The sequence below is a fragment of the Oncorhynchus masou genome, chromosome 24 (genome assembly GCF_036934945.1).
Source record: "Oncorhynchus masou masou isolate Uvic2021 chromosome 24, UVic_Omas_1.1, whole genome shotgun sequence".
Lineage (NCBI taxonomy): Eukaryota > Metazoa > Chordata > Actinopteri > Salmoniformes > Salmonidae > Oncorhynchus > Oncorhynchus masou.
Genome location: NC_088235.1, coordinates 8164057 through 8185792, shown reverse-complemented (window position 1 = coordinate 8185792; position 21736 = coordinate 8164057). Strand labels below are relative to the sequence as shown.

The 21736-nt window shown below is 44.7% G+C and overlaps 1 protein-coding gene across 1 annotated transcript; it reads left to right on the top strand.

Moving 5' to 3' along the window:
• The first annotated feature begins 11241 nt into the window (after window positions 1-11241).
• On the top strand, window positions 11242-18594 carry LOC135511819 (mitotic checkpoint protein BUB3). The gene is made up of 7 exons (XM_064933296.1): window positions 11242-11396; window positions 12212-12406; window positions 12874-12943; window positions 13057-13208; window positions 13446-13604; window positions 15940-16117; window positions 16579-18594. Exons 2-7 carry the CDS (start codon window positions 12212-12214, stop codon window positions 16797-16799), a joined length of 975 nt encoding a protein of 324 aa, XP_064789368.1. The 5' UTR covers window positions 11242-11396; the 3' UTR covers window positions 16800-18594.
• The last annotated feature ends 3142 nt before the right edge of the window (window positions 18595-21736 follow it).

Here is a 21736-nt window from a genome sequence, read left to right as displayed (position 1 = left end):
GGTACATTACCATGTTCTGGTTAGACGGTACATTACCGTGTTCTGGTTAGGCAGTACATTACCGTGTTCTGGTTAGACAGTACATTACCGTGTTACAGTTAGGCGGTACATTACCTTGTTCTGGTTAGACGGTACATTACCTTGTTCTGGTTAGATGGTACATTACCGTGTTCTGGTTAGGCGGTACATTACCTTGTTCTGGTTAGACGGTACATTACCGTGTTCTGGTTAGATGGTACATTACCGTGTTCTGTTTGATGGTACATTACCGTGTTCTGGTTAGATGGTACATTACCGTGTTCCAGTTAGACGGTACATTACCGTGTTCTGGTTAGGCCGCAGAGAGAGGCCGGCTTGTTGGTGTGCTGCCAGCATATCGCAGCATGGTTTGATAGTGGGTCAAGAATCCAGCAAAGCAAGTTTGTATGAAGGTCTAGATATTACATTTGTAAATAGTAATATGCTCTAAAACGCTCTGGTGACAAACAAACTTTGCTGCCCTGTTTCCAATCGTCCACATGGCTGGGAGAACCTATTCAAGTAGGTAAATATATTTTGAAAATGTACAAACAAAACAATGTATTATTAGCTAACTAGCTACAGTGCAGGCTTACTCAAATGAGCTGCTAACATGGCTAGCTAACTATCTAGCCAACTTTACATACTGTATAGATAGCTAGCTAAGTGAATTAAATATCACCAGCTACCTAACTTCATATTCGCTAGCTATCTTGATGCATTTGTCACTGTAAAATAAAATCTCTAAATGAATTTGTAGGTAGCTAGCTAACAGCTATAGAGGAGGATGATAGGATAGCAGCCCCAAATGTCAAAGTGAGAAAGTAGGCTATTCTGGATAGGACAGGTACTTTTGTCTAGTTCCTGTCCCTTGGAAGTGAAGACGGAGATTATAGTAACATAATATTAAGTGCGGTCTAATTTGAGTATAATTGATGTCTTTATCTTGTGTGGTTTTCTGTCCTCAGATACAGAGCCGTGAAAGCCTGTCTAGATGAAGAGGTCTCAGTGAAGAGCAGTGGCTCTCAGTCCTGGGGACTCAGATACAGAAAGCCGTGAAAGCCTGTCTAGATGAAGAGGTCTCAGTGAAGAGCAGTGGCTCTCAGTCCTGGGGACTCAGATACAGAGAGCCGTGAAAGCCTGTCTAGATGAAGAGGTCTCAGTGAAGAGCTGTGGTTCTCAGTCCTGGGGACTCAGATACAGAGAGCCGTGAAAGCCTGTCTACAGATGAAGAGGTCTCAGTGAAGAGCAGTGGCTCTCAGTCCTGGGGACTCAGATACAGAGAGCCGTGAAAGCCTGTCTAGATGAAGAGGTCTCAGTGAAGAGCAGTGGCTCTCAGTCCTGGGGACTCAGATACAGAGAGCCGTGAAAGCCTGTCTAGATGAAGAGGTCTCAGTGAAGAGCAGTGGTTCTCAGTCCTGGGGACTCAGATACAGAGAGCCGTGAAAGCCTGTCTACATATGAAGAGGTCTCAGTGAAGAGCAGTGGCTCTCAGTCCTGGGGACTCAGATACAGAGAGCCGTGAAAGCCTGTCTAGATGAAGAGGTCTCAGTGAAGAGCAGTGGCTCTCAGTCCTGGGGACTCAGATACAGAGAGCCGTGAAAGGCTGTCTACAGATGAAGAGGTCTCAGTGAAGAGCAGTGGCTCTCAGTCCTGGGGACTCAGATACAGAGAGCCGTGAAAGCCTGTCTATAGATGAAGAGGTCTCAGTGAAGAGCAGTGGCTCTCAGTCCTGGGGACTCAGATACAGAGAGCCGTGAAAGCCTGTCTACATATGAAGAGGTCTCAGTGAAGAGCAGTGGCTCTCAGTCCTGGGGACTCAGATACAGAGAGCCATGAAAGCCTGTCTAGATGAAGAGGTCTCAGTGAAGAGCAGTGGCTCTCAGTCCTGGGGACTCAGATACAGAGAGCCGTGAAAGCCTGTCTAGATGAAGAGGTCTCAGTGAAGAGCAGTGGCTCTCAGTCCTGGGGACTCAGATACAGAGAGCCGTGAAAGCCTGTCTAGATGAAGAGGTCTCAATGAAGAGCAGTGGTTCTCAGTCCTGGGGACTCAGATACAGAGAGCCGTGAAAGCCTGTCTAGATATGAAGAGGTCTCAGTGAAGAGCAGTGGCTCTCAGTCCTGGGGACTCAGATACAGAGAGCCGTGAAAGCCTGTCTAGATATGAAGAGGTCTCAATGAAGAGCAGTGGTTCTCAGTCCTGGGGACTCAGATACAGAGAGCCGTGAAAGCCTGTCTAGATGAAGAGGTCTCAATGAAGAGCAGTGGCTCTCAGTCCTGGGGACTCAGATACAGAGAGCCGTGAAAGCCTGTCTACAGATGAAGAGGTCTCAGTGAAGAGCAGTGGCTCTCAGTCCTGGGGACTCAGATACAGAGAGCCGTGAAAGCCTGTCTAGATGAAGAGGTCTCAGTGAAGAGCAGTGGCTCTCAGTCCTGGGGACTCAGATACAGAGAGCCGTGAAAGCCTGTCTAGATGAAGAGGTCTCAGTGAAGAGCAGTGGCTCTCAGTCCTGGGGACTCAGATACAGAGAGCCGTGAAAGCCTGTCTAGATGAAGAGGTCTCAGTGAAGAGCAGTGGTTCTCAGTCCTGGGGACTCAGATACAGAGAGCCGTGAAAGCCTGTCTAGATGAAGAGGTCTCAGTGAAGAGCAGTGGTTCTCAGTCCTGGGGACTCAGATACAGAGAGCTGTGAAAGCCTGTCTACAGATGAAGAGGTCTCAGTGAAGAGCAGTGGCTCTCAGTTCTGGTCCTGAGGACTCAAAGAGGGGCACATTGTTGTTTTTGCCAGCTGATTCAAATCATCAACTCATCATCAAGCTTCAGGTGTTATTTATGTATTCATTTGTGATGCTATCCTTGATATGATCATGCTATTGTCACAAGCACATGGGTGTGCACATGCATCTATCCAATGTTATCATGATTTGTTATAAGCGATATTATACTTTATAGTGTATAATTACATTATCTTCCAAATTCCTACAGATACCTTGTAACTGGAGAGTCCTTCAAAATGATTTCCTACAGTTACCGAGTGGGGCACTGCAAGGTTGGGAGACCAGAGCCATCTAGGTCTGCCTCCTGGGGGAATTCAGGTGTGTGAAGGCTACCTGTGTCCTGCGTAACATCACGAGGACCAGGAGGGGATCTGCTGCTCGCCGCCGTGTCCAGGAGGAGAAGTCTGCTTCTCTACATGATATTTCATGGGGTCCAACAACGCAGTAAGAGAGGCAATCCATGTGCGAGAGATTTTCAATCTCCTACTTTTTAATTTTACCTTTATTTTACTAGGCAAGTGAGTTAAGAACAAATTCTTATTTTCAATGATGGCCTAGGAACAGTGGGTTAACTGCCTGTTCAGGGGCAGAACAACAGATTTGTACCTTGTCAGCTCTGGGATTTGAACTTGCAACCTTTCGGTTACTAGTCCAACGCTCTAACCACTACGCTAGCCTGCCGCCCCTCTTCTTTGAAGAGGGTGCTGTTTCCTGGCAACACCATAGACTACACTATGCACAACCAAAGGCTCTTTTAAGAGGGTGCTGTTCCCTGGCAACACCATAGACTACACTATGCACAACCAAAGGCTCTTTTAAGAGGGTGCTGTTTCCTGGCAACACCATAGACTACACTATGCACAACCAAAGGCTCTTTTAAGAGGGTGCTGTTCCCTGGCAACACCATAGACTACACTATGCACAACCAAAGGCTCTTTTAAGAGGGTGCTGTTTCCTGGCAACACAATAGACTACACTATGCACAACCAAAGGCTCTTTTAAGAGGGTGCTGTTTCCTGGCAACACCATAGACTACACTATGCACAACCAAAGGCTCTTTTAAGAGGGTGCTGTTCCCTGGCAACACCATAGACTACACTATGCACAACCAAAGGCTCTTTTAAGAGGGTGCTGTTTCCTGGCAACACCATAGACTACACTATGCACAACCAAAGGCTCTTTTAAGAGGGTGCTGTTCCCTGGCAACACCATAGACTACACTATGCACAACCAAAGGCTCTTTGAAGAGGGTGCTGTTCCCTGGCAACACAATAGACTACACTATGCACAACCAAAGGCTCTTTTAAGAGGGTGCTGTTTCCTGGCAACACCATAGACTACACTATGCACAACCTAAGGCTCTTTTAAGAGGGTGCTGTTCCCTGGCAACACCATAGACTACACTATGCACAACCAAAGGCTCTTTTAAGAGGGTGCTGTTCCCTGGCAACACAATAGATAAAGAGTATTCTTCCATTTACTTAAATGCAGTTATTCAATTCTCAGTTTCTCGCCCTTTTGATTTCTACTTCTCAGATAAGGTTGTGATGTCTGTAAAACAGAACAGGCTATTTTAAGTCACCCATATTGAAACTATGTAGAACAATTAGACCCCCTATAACCCACACACTCATGTATCAATCTGATTGATGGATTGTGTTGAGCAGTGAGCAGGCTCAGGTGTATAACTGTGGCTCTTTCCACCTTCAAAGAACATTACAAGAGGGCCAATCATTGAGAATAGGAAGACACTTCATTATTTCTGTAACTACACTATATTGTTTGTCCTTGTGTGTCTGTACATGTTTTTTTAGCATAAAGTACTCTGCAGGTGAGGCCACACACACAGATTCCTGTTGAACACTGTCTCTTTAACTACCTTATTTTCTCAATAACAGTCTCTCTCCTTCACTTCATCCTTCTTTTCCTTAAATCATCTAGGTTATATCAGCTGTGTCGGCGAACCCCTCGCGCATCTGAACTGGCTGACAGAGAGGGCACAGCATGATCAGAGGTGAGAGGTCACTTGGTCGGGTCAACAGGAAGTATTATTAAAGAGATGCTTTACATTGAAATACAGATAGAGATGTAGTAGTCCCAGAGTTAATGATCCCAGGTCAGTTAATATTATACAGGAAGTATTATGATAGAGATGCAGTAGTCCCAGAGTTAATGATCCCAGGTCAGTTTATATTATACAGGAAGTATTACTAAAGAGATGCAGTAGTCTCAGAGTTAATGATCCCAGGTCAGTTTATATTATACAGGAAGTATTATTAAAGAGATGTAGTAGTCCCAGAGTTAATGATCCCAGGTCAGTTTATATTATACAGGAAGTATTACTGAAGAGATGCAGTAGTCCCAGAGTTAATCAAATCAAATCAAATTTATTTATATAGCCCTTCGTACATCAGCTGATATCTCAAAGTGCTGTACAGAAACCCAGCCTAAAACCCCAAACAGCAAGCAATGCAGGTGTAGAAGCACGGTGGCTAGGAAAAACTCCCTAGAAAAGCCAAAACCTAGGAAGAAACCTAGAGAGGAACCAGGCTATGTGGGGTGGCCAGTGCTCTTCTGGCTGTGCCGGGTAGAGATTATAACAGAACATGGCCAAGATGTTCAAATGTTCATAAATGACCAGCATGGTCGAATAATAATAAGGCAGAACAGTTGAAACTGGAGCAGCAGCACGGCCAGGTGGACTGGGGACAGCAAGGAGTCATCATGTCAAGTAGTCCTGGGGCATGGTCCTAGGGCTCAGGTCAGTTGAAACTGGAGCAGCAGCACGGCCAGGTGGACTGGGGACAGCAAGGAGTCATCATGTCAGGTAGTCCTGGGGCATGGTCCTAGGGCTCAGGTCCTCCGAGAGAGAGAAGGAGAGAATTAGAGAACGCACACTTAGATTCACACAGGACACCGAATTGGACAGGAGAAGTACTCCAGATATAACAAACTGACCCCAGCCCCCGACACATAAACTACTGCAGCATAAATACTGGAGGCTGAGACAGGAGGGGTCAGGAGACACTGTGGCCCCACCCGAGGACACCCCCGGACAGGGCCAAACAGGAAGGATATAACCCCACCCACTTTGCCAAAGCACAGCCCCCACACCACTGGAGGGATATCTTCAACCACCAACTTACCATCCTGAGACAAAGCTGAGTATAGCCCGCAAAGATCTCCGCCACGGCACAACCCAAGGGGGGCGCCAACCCAGACAGGATGACCACATCAGTGAATCAACCCACTCAGGTGACGCACCCCCTCCAGGGACGGCATGAGAGAGCCCCAGCAAGCCAGTGACTCAGCCCCTGTAATAGGGTTAGAGGCAGAGAATCCCAGTGGAAAGAGGGGAACCGGCCAGGCAGAGACAGCAAGGGTGGTTCGTTGCTCCAGAGCCTTTCCGTTCACCTTCCCACTCCTGGGCCAGACTACACTCAATCATATGACCCACTGAAGAGATGAGTCTTCAGTAAAGACTTAAAGGTTGAGACCGAGTTTGCGTCTCTGACATGGGTAGGCAGACCGTTCCATAAAAATGGAGCTCTATAGGAGAAAGCCCTGCCTCCAGCTGTTTGCTTAGAAATTCTAGGGACAATTAGGAGGCATGCGTCTTGTGACCGTAGCGTACGTGTAGGTATGTACGGCAGGACCAAATCAGAGAGATAGGTAGGAGCAAGCCCATGCAATGCTTTGTAGGTTAGCAGTAAAACCTTGAAATCAGCCCTTGCTTTGACAGGAAGCCAGTGTAGGGAGGCTAGCACTGGAGTAATATGATCAAATTTTTTGGTTCTAGTCAGGATTCTAGCAGCCGTATTTAGCACTAACTGAAGTTTATTTAGTGCTTTATCCGGGTAGCCGGAAAGTAGAGCATTGCAGTAGTCTAACCTAGAAGTGACAAAAGCATGGATTAATTTTTCTGCATCATTTTTGGACAGAAAGTTTCTGATTTTTGCAATGTTACGTAGATGGAAAAAAGCTGTCCTTGAAATGGTCTTGATATGTTCTTCAAAAGAGAGATCAGGGTCCAGAGTAACGCCGAGGTCCTTCACAGTTTTATTTGAGATGACTGTACAACCATTAAGATTAATTGTCAGATTCAACAGAAGATCTCTTTGTTTCTTGGGACCTAGAACAAGCATCTCTGTTTTATCCGAGTTTAAAAGTAGAAAGTTTGCTGCCATCCACTTCCTTATGTCTGAAACACATGCTTCTAGCGAGGGCAATTTTGGGGCTTCACCATGTTTCATTGAAATGTACAGCTGTGTATCATCCGCATAGCAGTGAAAGTTAACATTATGTTTTCGAATAACATCCCCAAGAGGTAAAATATATAGTGAAAACAACAGCGGTCCTAAAACGGAACCTTGAGGAACACCGAAATTTACAGTTGATTTGTCAGAGGACAAACCATCCACAGAGACAAACTGATATCTTTCCGACAGATAAGATCTAAACCAGGCCAGAACTTGTCCGTGTAGACCAATTTGGGTTTCCAATCTCTCCAAAAGAATGTGGTGATCGATGGTATCAAAAGCAGCACTAAGGTCTAGGAGCACGAGGACAGATGCAGAGCCTCGGTCCGATGCCATTAAAATGTCATTTACCACCTTCACAAGTGCCGTCTCAGTGCTATGATGGGGTCTAAAACCAGACTGAAGCATTTCATATACATTGTTTGTCTTCAGGAAGGCAGTGAGTTGCTGAGCAACAGCCTTTTCTAAGATTTTTGAGAGGAATGGAAGATTCGATATAGGCCGATAGTTTTTTATATTTTCTGGGTCAAGGTTTGGCTTTTTCAAGAGAGGCTTTATTACTGCCACTTTTAGTGAGTTTGGTACACATCCGGTGGATAGAGAGCAGTTTATTATGTTCAACATAGGAGGGCCAAGCACAGGAAGCAGCTCTTTCAGTAGTTTAGTTGGAATAGGGTCCAGTAAGCAGCTTGAAGGTTTAGAGGCCATGATTATTTTCATCATTGTGTCAAGAGATATAGTACTAAAACACTTGAGCGTCTCTCTTGATCCTAGGTCCACGCAGAGTTGTGCAGACTCAGGACAACTGAGCTTTGAAGGAATACGCAGATTTAAAGAGGAGTCTGTAATTTGCTTTCTAATAATCATAATTTTTTCCTCAAAGAAGTTCATGAATTTATCACTGCTAAAGTGAAAGTCATCCTCTCTTGGGGAATGCTGCTTTTTAGTTAGCTTTGCGACCGTATCAAAAAGGAATGAATGAACCCAGGTCAGTTTATATTATACAGGAAGTATTACTGAAGAGATGTAGTAGTCCCAGAGTTAATGATCCCAGGTCAGTTTATATTATACAGGAAGTATTACTAAAGAGATGTAGTAGTCCCAGAGTTAATGATCCCAGGTCAGTTTATATTATACAGGAAGTATTATTAAAGAGATGCAGTAGTCCCAGAGTTAATGATCCAGGGTCAGTTTATATTATACAGGAAGTATTATTAAAGAGATGCAGTAGTCCCAGAGTTAATGATCCAGGGTCAGTTTATATTATACAGGAAGTATTATTAAAGAGATGCAGTAGTCCCAGAGTTAATGATCCAGGGTCAGTTTTGTATTTCACCTCCTGATGATTATGATGACTGACCATGTTACAATAGAAAACATATAAAAAAACACAAGGCTGAAACATGCTAATTCCATCTGTCTCTCGTCTGCAGGTATGATTTGATGTGAGAGAGGATGCCAACCCCCAGTCCCGTCATCGTCACCTCACCCGCTCTTAAGATAACCTTCGGGCCGACGAGAGACTCTATTATGTCATTGTGATGAACTGAGAGAATATTAGGGTAGCACTGTGATTCATTAATCATGTGCTGCCTTCCCTGCTCCTCTCTTCTTACCCCTTTCCCTTTCTGTCTTTTGCACCTCTCTCACCACCTCGTTCTTCCTCTGTTTTTATATAACGCACAACAGATGTGCATCGAAGTAAAGATTTGAACTTATATTTATAATATAATATTCCAATTATAATATTTATAATGCATGTATTTATAACACTTGGATAATGAACTTCTTTCAATAAAGGGTTTCACATTCTCTACTGGTTGAAATTAAGTCTCGTTTGATGAAATAGTGCACCTGTCCTGTGTTTATCAGATCAATGCAGATGAAGGGAATTAGATGAGGAGATAAACTGTTTTTAGAGTATTTACATGACGCATAAGAAGTGGACTGTTTTAAAAATATATATTTCTGTATATATATGAATTACAAATCAGCCTTTAACTAGTTAAATCCTGTTTCTAGTCTATTAGTTCCAATGTGTAACCACTGATGTCCCAGGACCAAGACTGGTAAACCCTGTTGAAGTGTATAATTGTAATACATACATGAAGACACAGCATCATTCAAAGACTGGAGGTTGATACTCCTGGTATTGGATATGACTGAAAAACCATCTCAAAGACATTCATACCTGAACTGCACATTTAATTGCTATGGTAGAGTACATGATCAGTGAATATATTAAACGTACAGGCTACAATGTGGGGATCTCATGCACGGTAATAACTACAGTACGTTGGGTCGCATTGTCCATATTGTAATTGTTTTTAATAACCTGCCCAGGGACTGCTGTTGACAATTAGCCGGCTGGCTAAAACCGGCACTTTTACTGAAACGTTGATTAATGTGCACTGTCCCTGTAAAAATAAAAATAAACTCAAACTGAAACATGATCAGGGAATATATTAAATGTACAGGCTACAATGTGGGGATCTCATGCACGGTAATAACTACAGTACATGATCAGTGAATATACTAAATGTACAGGCTACAATGTCGGGATCTCATGCATGGTAATAACTACATGTATATACGATTTGCATCCTTGGCACAAAGTTATATTATATTCTACTCAATCTATAGGCTTCATTAATATCATTCAGACTGTTTTGAAGATGATACAACTGTCTATGATAGCTGAGGTTCATAGCTAGGTTCTGAACTAATATGTATACCAAACATTTTAAGGTCCATATGTGGCCGATGTGAAATGGCTAGCTAGTTAGCGGTGGTACGCGCTAATAGTGTTTCAGTTGGTGACGTCACTCTCTCTGAGATTTTGTGGCGCGATGAGTAACGATGCTTTGTGAGTGACTGTGGTTGATGCGTGCAGAGGGTCCCTGGTTCGAGCCCAGGTTGAGGAGAAGGACGGAAGCTATACTGTTACACATACACAGATCGGCTACACATCCAGGTATTGTTATCCACAATAAGCAAGAAATAGTTAGCGAGCTACGTTATTTCATCTATCTGCATTGCATGGCAAGGCAAGCTTACAAAATTGTACACTCAATTTGCAGTAAATTCTTCAGCTAGCTAGATTCTTTACATCCACTGTTTCACAAGACGACAGCCTGGTTTGCTGGTTGTTTCAGGTGTCCCTAAAACATGAAACAACCAGAATTATAATTTCATACTCTTGTCACAACACCCATAAAGCTATCTAGCCAATGTTAGCTAGTCAGCTAACTTGCTAAATCACGATTTTTGTAAATTAAATTAACTAACATATTCCCCTCAACTGGACATTTTTTGCATGATTCTTTATGACATTATAATCACATTTACTTCCATCCTAGTATTTTTGTCAGCCATTATTGCTGAATAAAGTCTACAGCCTTGGGTCGCACAGCTTCAAATTTGTCATGGGAGCCACTCGATATGATTGGTCATTGCCCAGCGGTCGCGCGGGTGATTTGCATACATTTGGGTAAAAGTTTATATTTTTCACCGCCTCCCACGCCATGTTCGCACCGCCCGAAGGTCCCCGCCCCCTTCCATTGAAAATGAATGGGAAGCGGTGTTTCACCGCGTCGCGTCTTGTGCTTGTGTACACCGGGCATGAAGTACCATGGCAAATGCGCCATTCTGCTGCTTGACGGACAGAGCCCACAAAACATGGGAAATTAACCAAAACCACTCACACTTGTCATATTTGTTCAGTTTCATTTTATATCTCTCAAATATAAAGTTAATGGCGGCCAATATTGAGATATATCGCGAGGCTATCCTACATATCTGAAATTACATGATTATTAATGTTTACTGGTCGTGAAAAGCAAGCAGTTACTTGCTGTATAACTTTAAAGATTATTTGCGCAATGGAATAATTTTACATTTTGTAGGTCTGACTATGGTCTTCAAGAGGTGATGATATTACAACCAAATACTTCACATTTATTTAACAATACTTCTAAAAACGACAACGGAGTTGTCAAACGGGGTTTTTGATACTGTCATTTGAAGTATGTCCCCTATCACATGACCCATTGTACTCGACAACGGAGTTGTCAAACGGGGATTTTGATACTGTCATTTGAAGTATGTCCCATATCACATGACCCATGTACTCGACAACGGAAGAGAACTTTCAAAGAATCACGAGCCAGGCGGGAAAGTTGGTTATTCGTTCTGACCAATCAATTCACTCGTGTAGCAACGCCGCTGCGGAGTGTCTTCAGCGGAGAGGGACGAGGTAGCGAACGTATTAAGAAAATAAACGAGTTATTTTTTTTCTTCCAATTTTATACCGAAGGAGATACTTCAGCGTAAACCAAGAACGGTGAGTTAAAAAAACAAACATCTAATTCATTGACGAAACAATATAGCTAACGCATGATCAATCTATAGCTAGCTTGCAAACGGCTAGCCAACCGGAGAGAGTTGGCCTGCATTCACCATCCACGCTTGCTAGTTAGCTAATATTAGCAGCTAACGTTAGCCAATGTTACCAGATATAAAACAGCTGATTAGCTAACGTTAGCCAATGTGCAAGTAGTTGAGACCAAGTTGGCTAGTTATTGCGGACCAACTAGCTAGCCAGTTATGTATACTAGCTAGTTAATTACATTAGCTAGCCTACCTACCCACCTAGCTTGTTAACTTGCTATATTTTCTGCACACCCAATTCATGTTCTTGAATTTCCAGGACTGTAACGTTCTCGTGTATCAAACTTTACAGGTCATGTTGCGTTATGTTGTTGGCAGGTTTGTTTACTTCGCCAACACAAGTATGGCAGCTTAGCTAGCAAGATAAGCATTATATTACCTGATCATGTTATGGTTTTCAAGAGATCCATCCCGGCTTTCTCCATCTACTTCAGGGGTCGAACTACTCTACAGGAAAGCTCCCTACCCTCCTACAGAATCGCCAGTATTTTTTTTTAACCTTTATTTAACTAGACAAGTCAGTTAATTAAGAACAAATTCTTATTTTCAATGACGGCCTAGGGGGTTAACTGCCTGTTCAGGGGCAGAACGACAGATTTGTACCTTGTCAGCTCGGGGGTTTGAACTTGCAAACTTCCGGTTACTAGTCCAACGCTCTAACCACTAGGCTACCCTGGCATAATAGTCTAATCTGTTCTCTCCCTGTAGATGACTGGCTCGAACGAGTACAAACTGAACCAGGGACCAGAGGACAGTATCTCTGCTGTGAAGTTCAGTCCCAGTACGGGCCAGTTCCTTCTCGTGTCGTCTTGGGACTGTACTGTCCGGCTCTACGATGTGGCAGGAAACTCCATGAGGATCAAGTATTCTCACCTGGCACCTGTGCTGGATTGTGCTTTCTATGTAAACAAGTTTTTTTAATTTGTCATAAGTGTTTCCATGGTAATCAGTTACTCGATTTTAAATGCAGAGTTGTCTACTTTGCCACACAGACGCATGTATAACGGATGTGAAACGGCTAGCTAGTTAGCGGTGGTGCGCGCTACTAGCATTTCAATCGGTGACGTCACTTGCTCTGAGACCTTGAAGTAGTAGTTCCCCTTGCTCTGCAAGGGCCGCGGCTTTTGTGGAGCGATGGGTAACGATGCTTCGAGGGTGACTGTTGTTGATGTGTGCAGAGGGTCCCTGATTCACGCGAGAGGACGGTCTAAAGTTGCACTGTTACACACACACACACACACACACCAAGAAGAAGAAACATGACAATATTGTTAAAAGTACATTTCTACAAACAGTGTTACAATGTAGTCAAAATGGTGTGTGTGTCCCCGGCCAAGGAACACGTTGGAGTCATATCTCTTCTCTTGTAGGACCCTACACATGCCTGGAGCGGAGGCTTGGACACGCAGCTGAAAACCCACGACTTGAATACAGATCAAGGTGTGCCTGTCAATATATCACCACTGAATTGTGTGCTTCCTGTTATTACTAAATGAAGTGTTTTTTTTTTAAATGTTTTTTTTACGGTCCATATTTCTCTCCCTTGTGTGTAGATACAATAGTTGGGACACACGACGCCCCCATTCGCTGTGTGGAATACTGTCCAGAGGTCAACGTCATGGTAACAGGTAGCTGGGATAGGTCAGTCAGGCTGTGGGACCCCAGGACCCCCTGCAACGCTGGCACCTTCACACAACCTGAAAAGGTGGAGCTATCAAAACTCTGTATGAAACATTCCTGGGCTTTTATATGTCTGTTCATAAAGACCAAAGCAGACATTGACCTCATTTTCAATTCTGATTTTAAAGTTTAAAAAAAATTGTATAGTCCGTTTTTGTTGAGAATGGGACATACATACAGGTATATGGACATTGAGAGAGAGATTGATTGTGAGACACACATTTTAAGACTGTTCTCATGTCTCTTGTCTCTTTTAACGAAGGTGTACACCCTCTCTGTGGCTGGTGACCGGCTCATAGTGGGGACAGCAGGGAGGAGGGTGTTGGTCTGGGACCTGAGGAATATGGGCTACGTCCAGCAGAGGAGAGAGTCCAGTCTGAAATACCAGACACGAGCCATCAGGGCTTTCCCGAACAAACAGGTAAACCTCTAGACGAGCTCAGTACCAGACATTAGCCATCAGGGCCTTCCCTAACAAACAGGTAAACCTCTAGTCTAGCTCAGGAGCCATCAAGGCCTTCCCGAACAAACAGGTAAACCTCTAGACGAGCTCAGTACCAGACATTAGCCACCAGGGCTCAGGTAAACCTCTAGTCTAGCTCAGGAGCCATCAGGGCCTTCCCTAACAAACAGGTAAACCTCTAGACTAGCTCAGGGCCTTCCCGAACAAACAGGTAAACCTCTAGACTAGCTCAGTACCAGACATTAGCCACCAGGGCCTTCCCGAACAAACAGGTAAACCTCTAGACTAGCTCAGGACCTTCCCTAACAAACAGGTAAACCTCTAGACTAGCTCAGTACCAGACATTAGCCATCAGGGCCTTCCCTAACAAACAGGTAAACCTCTAGACTAGCTCAGGACCTTCCCTAACAAACAGGTAAACCTCTAGACTAGCTCAGTACCAGACATTAGCCACCAGGGCCTTCCCGAACAAACAGGTAAACCTCTAGACGAGCTCAGGACCTTCCCTAACAAACAGGTAAACCTCTAGACTAGCTCAGTACCAGACATTAGCCATCAGGGCCTTCCCTAACAAACAGGTAAACCTCTAGACTAGCTCAGGACCTTCCCTAACAAACAGGTAAACCTCTAGACTAGCTCAGTACCAGACATTAGCCACCAGGGCCTTCCCGAACAAACAGGTAAACCTCTAGACTAGCTCAGGACCTTCCCGAACAAACAGGTAAACCTCTAGACTAGCTCAGGACCTTCCCTAACAAACAGGTAAACCTCTAGTCTAGCTCAGGAGCCATCGGGGCCTTCCCTAACAAACAGGTAAACCTCTAGACTAGCTCAGTGCTTCTCTAACCTCTCATTGGGACCCCCCCCCCCCCCCCAGACCTTTCACTATTTAGTTGTATCTCTGAACTATCTCACCTGATTGACCTATTGAATGGGGCTTGATGATTAGTTGACCAGTTGAATCAGGTGAGCTGGCTGTGGAATAGTTAAATACATGGAACTGAAGAGAGGTTGGAGAATCCCTGGTCTAACTGGGCTGGGAACAAGGTGATGTCACAATACTAAACGTCACTGAGAGGTTGGAGAATCCCTGGTCTAACTGGGCTGGGAACAAGGCGATGTCACAATACTAAACGTCACTGAGAGGTTGGAGAATCCCTGGTCTAACTGGGCTGGGAACAAGGTCATATCACAATACTAAACGTCACTGAGAGGTTGAAGAATCCCTGGTCTAACTGGGCTGGGAACAAGGTGATGTCACAATACTAAACGTCACTGAGAGGTTGGAGAATCCCTGGTCTAACTGGGCTGGGAACAAGGTGATGTCACAATACTAAACGTCACTGATAGGTTGGAGAATCCCTGGTCTAACTGGGCTGGGAACAAGGTGATGTCACAATACTAAACGTCACTGAGAGGTTGGAGAATCCCTGGTCTAACTGGGCTGGGAACAAGGTGATGTCACAATACTAAACGTCACTGAGAGGTTGGAGAATCCCTGGTCTAACTGGGCTGGGAACAAGGTCATATCACAATACTAAACGTCACTGAGAGGTTGGAGAATCCCTGGTCTAACTGGGCTGGGAACAAGGTGATATCACAATACTAAACGTCACTGAGAGGTTGGAGAATCCCTGGTCTAACTGGGCTGGGAACAAGGTCATATCACAATACTAAACGTCACTGAGAGGTTGGAGAATCCCTGGTCTAACTGGGCTGGGAACAAGGTGATGTCACAATACTAAACGTCACTGAGAGGTTGGAGAATCCCTGGTCTAACTGGGCTGGGAACAAGGTGATGTCACATCACAATACTAAACGTCACTGAGAGGTTGGAGAATCCCTGGTCTAACTGGGCTGGGAACAAGGTGATGTCACATCACAATACTAAACGTCACTGAGAGGTTGGAGAATCCCTGGTCTAACTGGGCTGGGAACAAGGTGATGTCATATCACAATACTAAACGTCACTGAGAGGTTGGAGAATCCCTGGTCTAACTGGGCTGGGAACAAGGTGATGTCACAATACTAAACGTCACTGAGAGGTTGGAGAATCCCTGGTCTAACTGGGCTGGGAACAAGGTGATGTCACAATACTAAACGTCACTGATATGATGCTTTTATCCACCGCAACGTACGGTGACATCATACATGTTTCAGTAGACCTATGTGATCCCCTTGCGGGACTTGAACCCATGACCGTGGCCATTGCTAAGTGCCACACTCTAACCAGCGGAGCCCGACAGGACCACACATCGTTGTCTTGTCTGGTGTTTATTGTCTGTTTTTGAAGGGCTACGTGCTGAGCTCCATAGAAGGACGTGTTGCTGTGGAGTACCTGGACCCCAGCCAGGAAATGCAGAAGAAGAAGTACGCCTTCAAGTGCCACCGGTTGAAGGAGAACGGCATAGAGCAGGTCTATCCCGTCAACGCCATCTCCTTCCACGGTGTCCACAACACCTTCGCCACAGGTGGGATACTTTCTATTGGCACTAATACAACTCGACAGTCGTTCGTCGTTAAGACTGCTTTTGAAATGTTCAACTACAATAAAAAAAATAAAAAAATATTGATCCAGAAAAAAATCCCCCTCCCAAAAAAACAAGAACATTATTTTATATTATATAATTATTTGATCCAGAATAAATAAAAAAATATTTTAAAAAAGAACATTATTTGATCCAGAATAAATAAATAAATAAACACAAGGATCCATGAAGCTTGATTTTATTTCCTGCATTTTTATGGTCTATTATCATGTGACCTTTTTTGGATTCATATCGCCATGGTTACACTCCAAGGGAACACTTGATGAATGATTAGCCTCCCGGATTATAATCTTATAAAACTCGTGTAACTACTCTGTCGATAAATTTCCGTTCCTCCGGTTGACCTTGAAACCCCCCCTCTCTCTCTCTTGTCCTTCGACCAGGTGGTTCAGACGGCTTTGTGAACATCTGGGACCCTTTCAACAAGAAGCGCCTGTGTCAGTTTCACCGCTACCCCACGTCTATCGCCTCCCTGGCCTTCAGTAACGACGGCTCCACGCTGGCCATCGCCTCCTCTTACATGCAAGAGCAGGGAGACATCAGCCACCCGGAGGACACCATCTTCATCCGTCAGGTGACGGACGCCGAGACGAAGCCCAAGTGAGTCGGGACGGTCTCCTGATCTGATTCACACCGTGGGGCCCCGATCTGATTCTGAAACCGCGCTGCCTCGGGTAGTTTCTTTCCGCGTTGTCTTCTTTCAGCACTGTGAGCTACAGCAACCATGATAAAGGATTTACTTCATGGTGGGTCCAGCCCAGTACGGCTCGGCCCTATAGTGTGAAGCAGAACATCCAGTCCACATCCCGGTGCTCTTGTCTGGCCTGCACCGCCACACTGCCCCTCACACTATTTTGGTACATATGAATGGCAGCATTGACCAGGAGCAGGCAGCTGGTATTTATCAGGCCATCTAGCTCTCTCTCTCTAGCTCTCTCTCTCTCCAGCTCTCTCTCTCTCTCTCCAGCTCTCTCTCCCTCTCTCTCTAGCTCTCTCTCTAGCGCTCTCTCTCTCTAGCGCTCTCTCTTTCTAGCTCTCTCTCCCGCTCTCTCTAGCTCTCTCTAGCTCTCTCTCTAGCTCTCTCTAGCTCTCTCTAGCTCTCTCTAGCTCTCTCTAGCTCTCTCTCTAGCTCTCTCTAGCTCTCTCTAGCTCTCTCTAGCTCTCTCTAGCTCTCTCTAGCTCTCTCTCTCTAGCTCTCTCTCTCTAGCTCTCTCTCTAGCTCTCTCTCTAGCTCTCTCTCTAGCTCTCTCTCTAGCTCTCTCCGCCTTTTTCAATATCCCGTAGTTGACGGACCGATGAGGACTTGACAAAATGGCTGCCTCCTGATCTGTGTGTGGCTCCAGGAGAGTCCTGAAGACGGCTGAATGGCTCCATCTAAACAAAACAACCTTCGCTGACCTTTGTTCATCTGCCTGTATTTGTTGGATTTAAAGTTTATTATTTACTGTTCCCATTTATTTGTACTTTTTAAAAATGAAACGTGTGCTTTTATTAAATGTAGAAGGACTACACCCATGTGTTTTCAGTTGTATCTAGCCCCGCCCCTCTAATAAACTGGTGAAATTAGGTTGTCTAGCCCCGCCCCTCTCAAACTGGTGAAATTAGGTGGTTGTATCTAGCCCCGCCCCTGTAATAAACTGGTGAAATTAGGTTTTCTAGCCCCGCCCCTCTCATAAACTGGTGAAATTAGGTTGTCTAGCCCCGCCCCTCTCATAAACTGGTGAAATTAGGTTGTTGTATCTAGCCCCCGCCCCTCTCATAAACTGGTGAAATTAGGTGGTTGTATCTAGCCCCGCCCCTCTAATAAACTGGTGAAATTAGGTGGTTGTATCTAGCCCCCGCCCCTCTAATAAACTGGTGAAATTAGGTTGTCTAGCCCCGCCCCTCTCATAAACTGGTGAAATAATGTCTAGCCCCGCCCCTCTCATAAACTGGTGAAATTAGGTTGTTGTATCTAGCCCCCGCCCCTCTCATAAACTGGTGAAATTAGGTGGTTGTATCTAGCCCCTGCCCCTCTCATAAACTGGTGAAATTTGGTTGTTGTGTCTAGCCCCTGCCCCTCTAATAAACTGGTGAAATTAGGTGGTTGTATCTAGCCCCGCCCCGCCCCTCTCATAAACTGGTGAAATTAGGTTGTCTAGCCCCGCCCCTCTCAAACTGGTGAAATTAGGTTGTCTAGCCCCGCCCCTCTCAAACTGGTGAAATTAGGTTGTTGTATCTAGCCCCGCCCCTCTTATTGTATCACTCTTCTCAGACCAATTGAAAAGGAATAAGGTTTTTTTCTGTAATGACATGACTATTGATTTGTCTAAAGAGTCGAATAAAGACTAAAGACAAAAATCCAATTTGTTGCGGTAATGCATTTTCCAATAATCAATAAAGACATGTTAATGACTCCAGAGATCCTGCTTCAACAGGTGAATTGATGTCAGAGCGGAGAATTACAGTTTCTACATCCCTCCTCCTGTGATGAGATGCAGTACTATGGGACCCACCACTTCACATGGGTTGCTCACCAGCAGTTGGCAGAGCATAAAGACAGGACACTCTCAGGACCCGGTTTCTCTCTCTGTTTCTCTCTCTCTCTGTTTCTCTCTCTCTCTCTCTCTGTTTCTCTCTCTCTCTGTGTCTCTCTCTCTGTGTCTCTCTCTCTGTGTCTCTCTCTCTCTGTGTCTCTCTCTCTCTGTGTCTCTCTCTCTCTGTGTCTCTCTCTCTCTCTGTGTCTCTCTCTGTTTCTCTCTCTCTCTCTGTTTCTCTCTCTCTCTGTTTCTCTCTCTCTCTCTCTGTGTCTCTCTCTCTCTGTTTCTCTCTCTCTCTCTGTGTCTCTCTCTCTCTGTTTCTCTCTCTCTCTCTGTGTCTCTCTGTGTCTCTCTCTCTCTGTTTCTCTCTCTCTCTCTCTCTCTCTGTGTCTCTCTCTGTTTCTCTGTCTCTCTCTGTTTCTCTCTCTCTGTTTCTCTGTCTCTCTCTGTTTCTCTCTCTCTCTGTTTCTCTCTCTGTTTCTCTCTCTGTTTCTCTCTCTCTCTGTTTCTCTCTCTCTCTGTTTCTCTCTCTCTGTTTCTCTCTCTGTTTCTCTCTCTCTGTTTCTCTGTCTCTCTCTGTCTCTCTCTGTTTCTCTGTCTCTCTCTGTTTCTCTGTCTCTCTCTGTTTCTCTGTCTCTCTCTTTCTCTCTTTCTGTCTCTGTCTCTCTTTGTCTCTGTTTCTCTGTCTCTCTCTGTTTCTCTGTCTCTCTCTTTCTCTCTCTTTCTGTCTCTGTCTCTCTTTGTCTCTGTTTCTCTCTCTCTCTGTTTCTCTCTCTGTTTCTCTGTCTCTCTCTTTCTCTCTTTTTGTCTCTCTCTGTCTCTTGTCTCTGTTTTTCTCTCTGTTTCTCTGTCTCTCTTTCTGTCTCTCTCTTTGTCTCTGTTTCTCTCTTTGTCTCTCTGTTTCTCTGTCTCTCTCTTTCTGTCTCACACTTTGTCTCTCTTTCTCTCTTTCTGTCTCACACTTTGTCTGTCTCTCTTTCTCTCTTTTTGTCTCTCTTTCTCTGTCTCTCTTTCTGTCTCACTCTTTCTCTCTGTCTCTCTCTTTGTCTCTCTGTCTCACTCTTTCTCTCTGTCTCTGTTTCTCTGTCTCTGTCTGTCTCTCTTTCTCTTTCTGTCTCACTCTTTGTCTCTCTTTCTTTCTCTCTCTTTGTCTCTCTGTTTCAATTCAAGGGGCTTTATTGGCATGGGAAACATGTTAACATTGCCAAAGCAAGTAAGGTAAACAATAAAAATTAACAGTAGACAGAAGTTTCAAAACAATAAAGACATTACAAATGTCATATTATATATATATATACAGTGTTTTTACAATGTACAAATGGTAAAGGACACAAGATAAAATAAGCATAGATATGGGTTGTATTTACAATGGTGTTTGTTCCTCACTGGTTGCCCTTTTCTCGTGGCAACAGGTCACAAATCTTGCTGCTCCGATGGCACACTGGTATTTCACCCCCATAGATATGGGAGTTTTTCAAATTTGGATTTGTTTTCGAATTCTTTGTGGATCTGTGTAATCTGAGGGAAATATGTCTCTCTAATATGGTCATACATTGGGCAGGAGGTTAGGAAGTGCAGCTCAGTTTCCACCTCATTTTGTGGGCAGTGAGCACATAGCCTGTCTTCTCTTGAGAGCCATGTCTGCCTACGGCGGCATTTCTCAATAGCAAGGCTATGCTCGCTGAGTCTGTACATAGTCAAAGCTTTCCTTAATTTTGGGTCAGTCACAGTGGTCAGGTATTCTGCCGCTGTGTACTCTCTGTGTAGGGCCAAATAGCATTCTAGTTTGCTCTGTTTTTTTGTTAATACTTTCCAATGTGTCAAGTAAAAATCTTTTTGTTTTCTCATGATTTGGTTGGGTCTAATTGTGCTGCTGTCATGGGGCTCTGTAGGGTGTGTTTCTCTCTCTGTTTCTCTCTCTCTGTTTCTGTCTCTGTTTCTTTCTCTCTCTTTCTCTCCCTCTCTCTGTTTCTCTGTTTCTCTCTCCCTTGGTTTCTCTCTCTCTCTGTTTCTTTCTGTCTCTCTCTTTGTCTCTGTTTCTCTCCCTCTCTGTTTCTCTCTCTCTTGGTTTCTCTCTCTGTTTCTTTCTGTCTCTCTGTTTCTCTCTTTCTCTCTCTTTGTCTCTCTGTTTCTCTCCCTCTCTCAAAGTGAATTACAGAAGCCCTTAACAAGGTTTCATCCCTGTCCCTCTCCGTATCATAACAGATGGGGTCGACCAGTCATTCATAGATTATTGAGCTGAATTGAGCCAGAAGCGGCTGTTTTTTCCCTTCTTCCCAGTTGTCTGGTTTCTATCAATAGTGAAGGAGTCAGTTGAGGGGAATCTCTTAAGGGGCTTCAGTACTAAGGAACCTTCCCCATTTGGATATTCTGTTCCAGTCTGCTGAATTGATCTGATTCTAAGACGGGGCTGTGTTTATACCCGGGTCTTTTGGGGCTGTGTTTATACCCAGGCCTTTTGGGGCTGTGTTTATACCCAGGCCTTTTGGGGCTGTGTTTATACCCGGGTCTTTTGGGGCTGTGTTTATACCCAGGCCTTTTGGGGCTGTGTTTATACCCAGGCCTTTTGGGGCTGTGTTTATACCCAGGCCTTTTGGGGCTGTGTTTATACCCGGGTCTTTTGGGGCTGTGTTTATACCCGGGTCTTTTGGGGCTGTGTTTATACCCAGGCCTTTTGGGGCTGTGTTTATACCCGGGTCTTTTGGGGCTGTGTTTATACCCAGGCCTTTTGGGGCTGTGTTTATACCCAGGCCTTTTGGGGCTGTGTTTATACCCAGGCCTTTTGGGGCTGTGTTTATACCCAGGCCTTTTGTGGCTGTGTTTATACCCGGGTCTTTTGGGGCTGTGTTTATACCCGGGTCTTTTGGGGCTGTGTTTATACCCAGGCCTTTTGGGGCTGTGTTTATACCCAGGCCTTTTGGGGCTGTGTTTATACCCGGGTCTTTTGGGGCTGTGTTTATACCCGGGTCTTTTGGGGCTGTGTTTATACCCAGGCCTTTTGGGGCTGTGTTTATACCCAGGC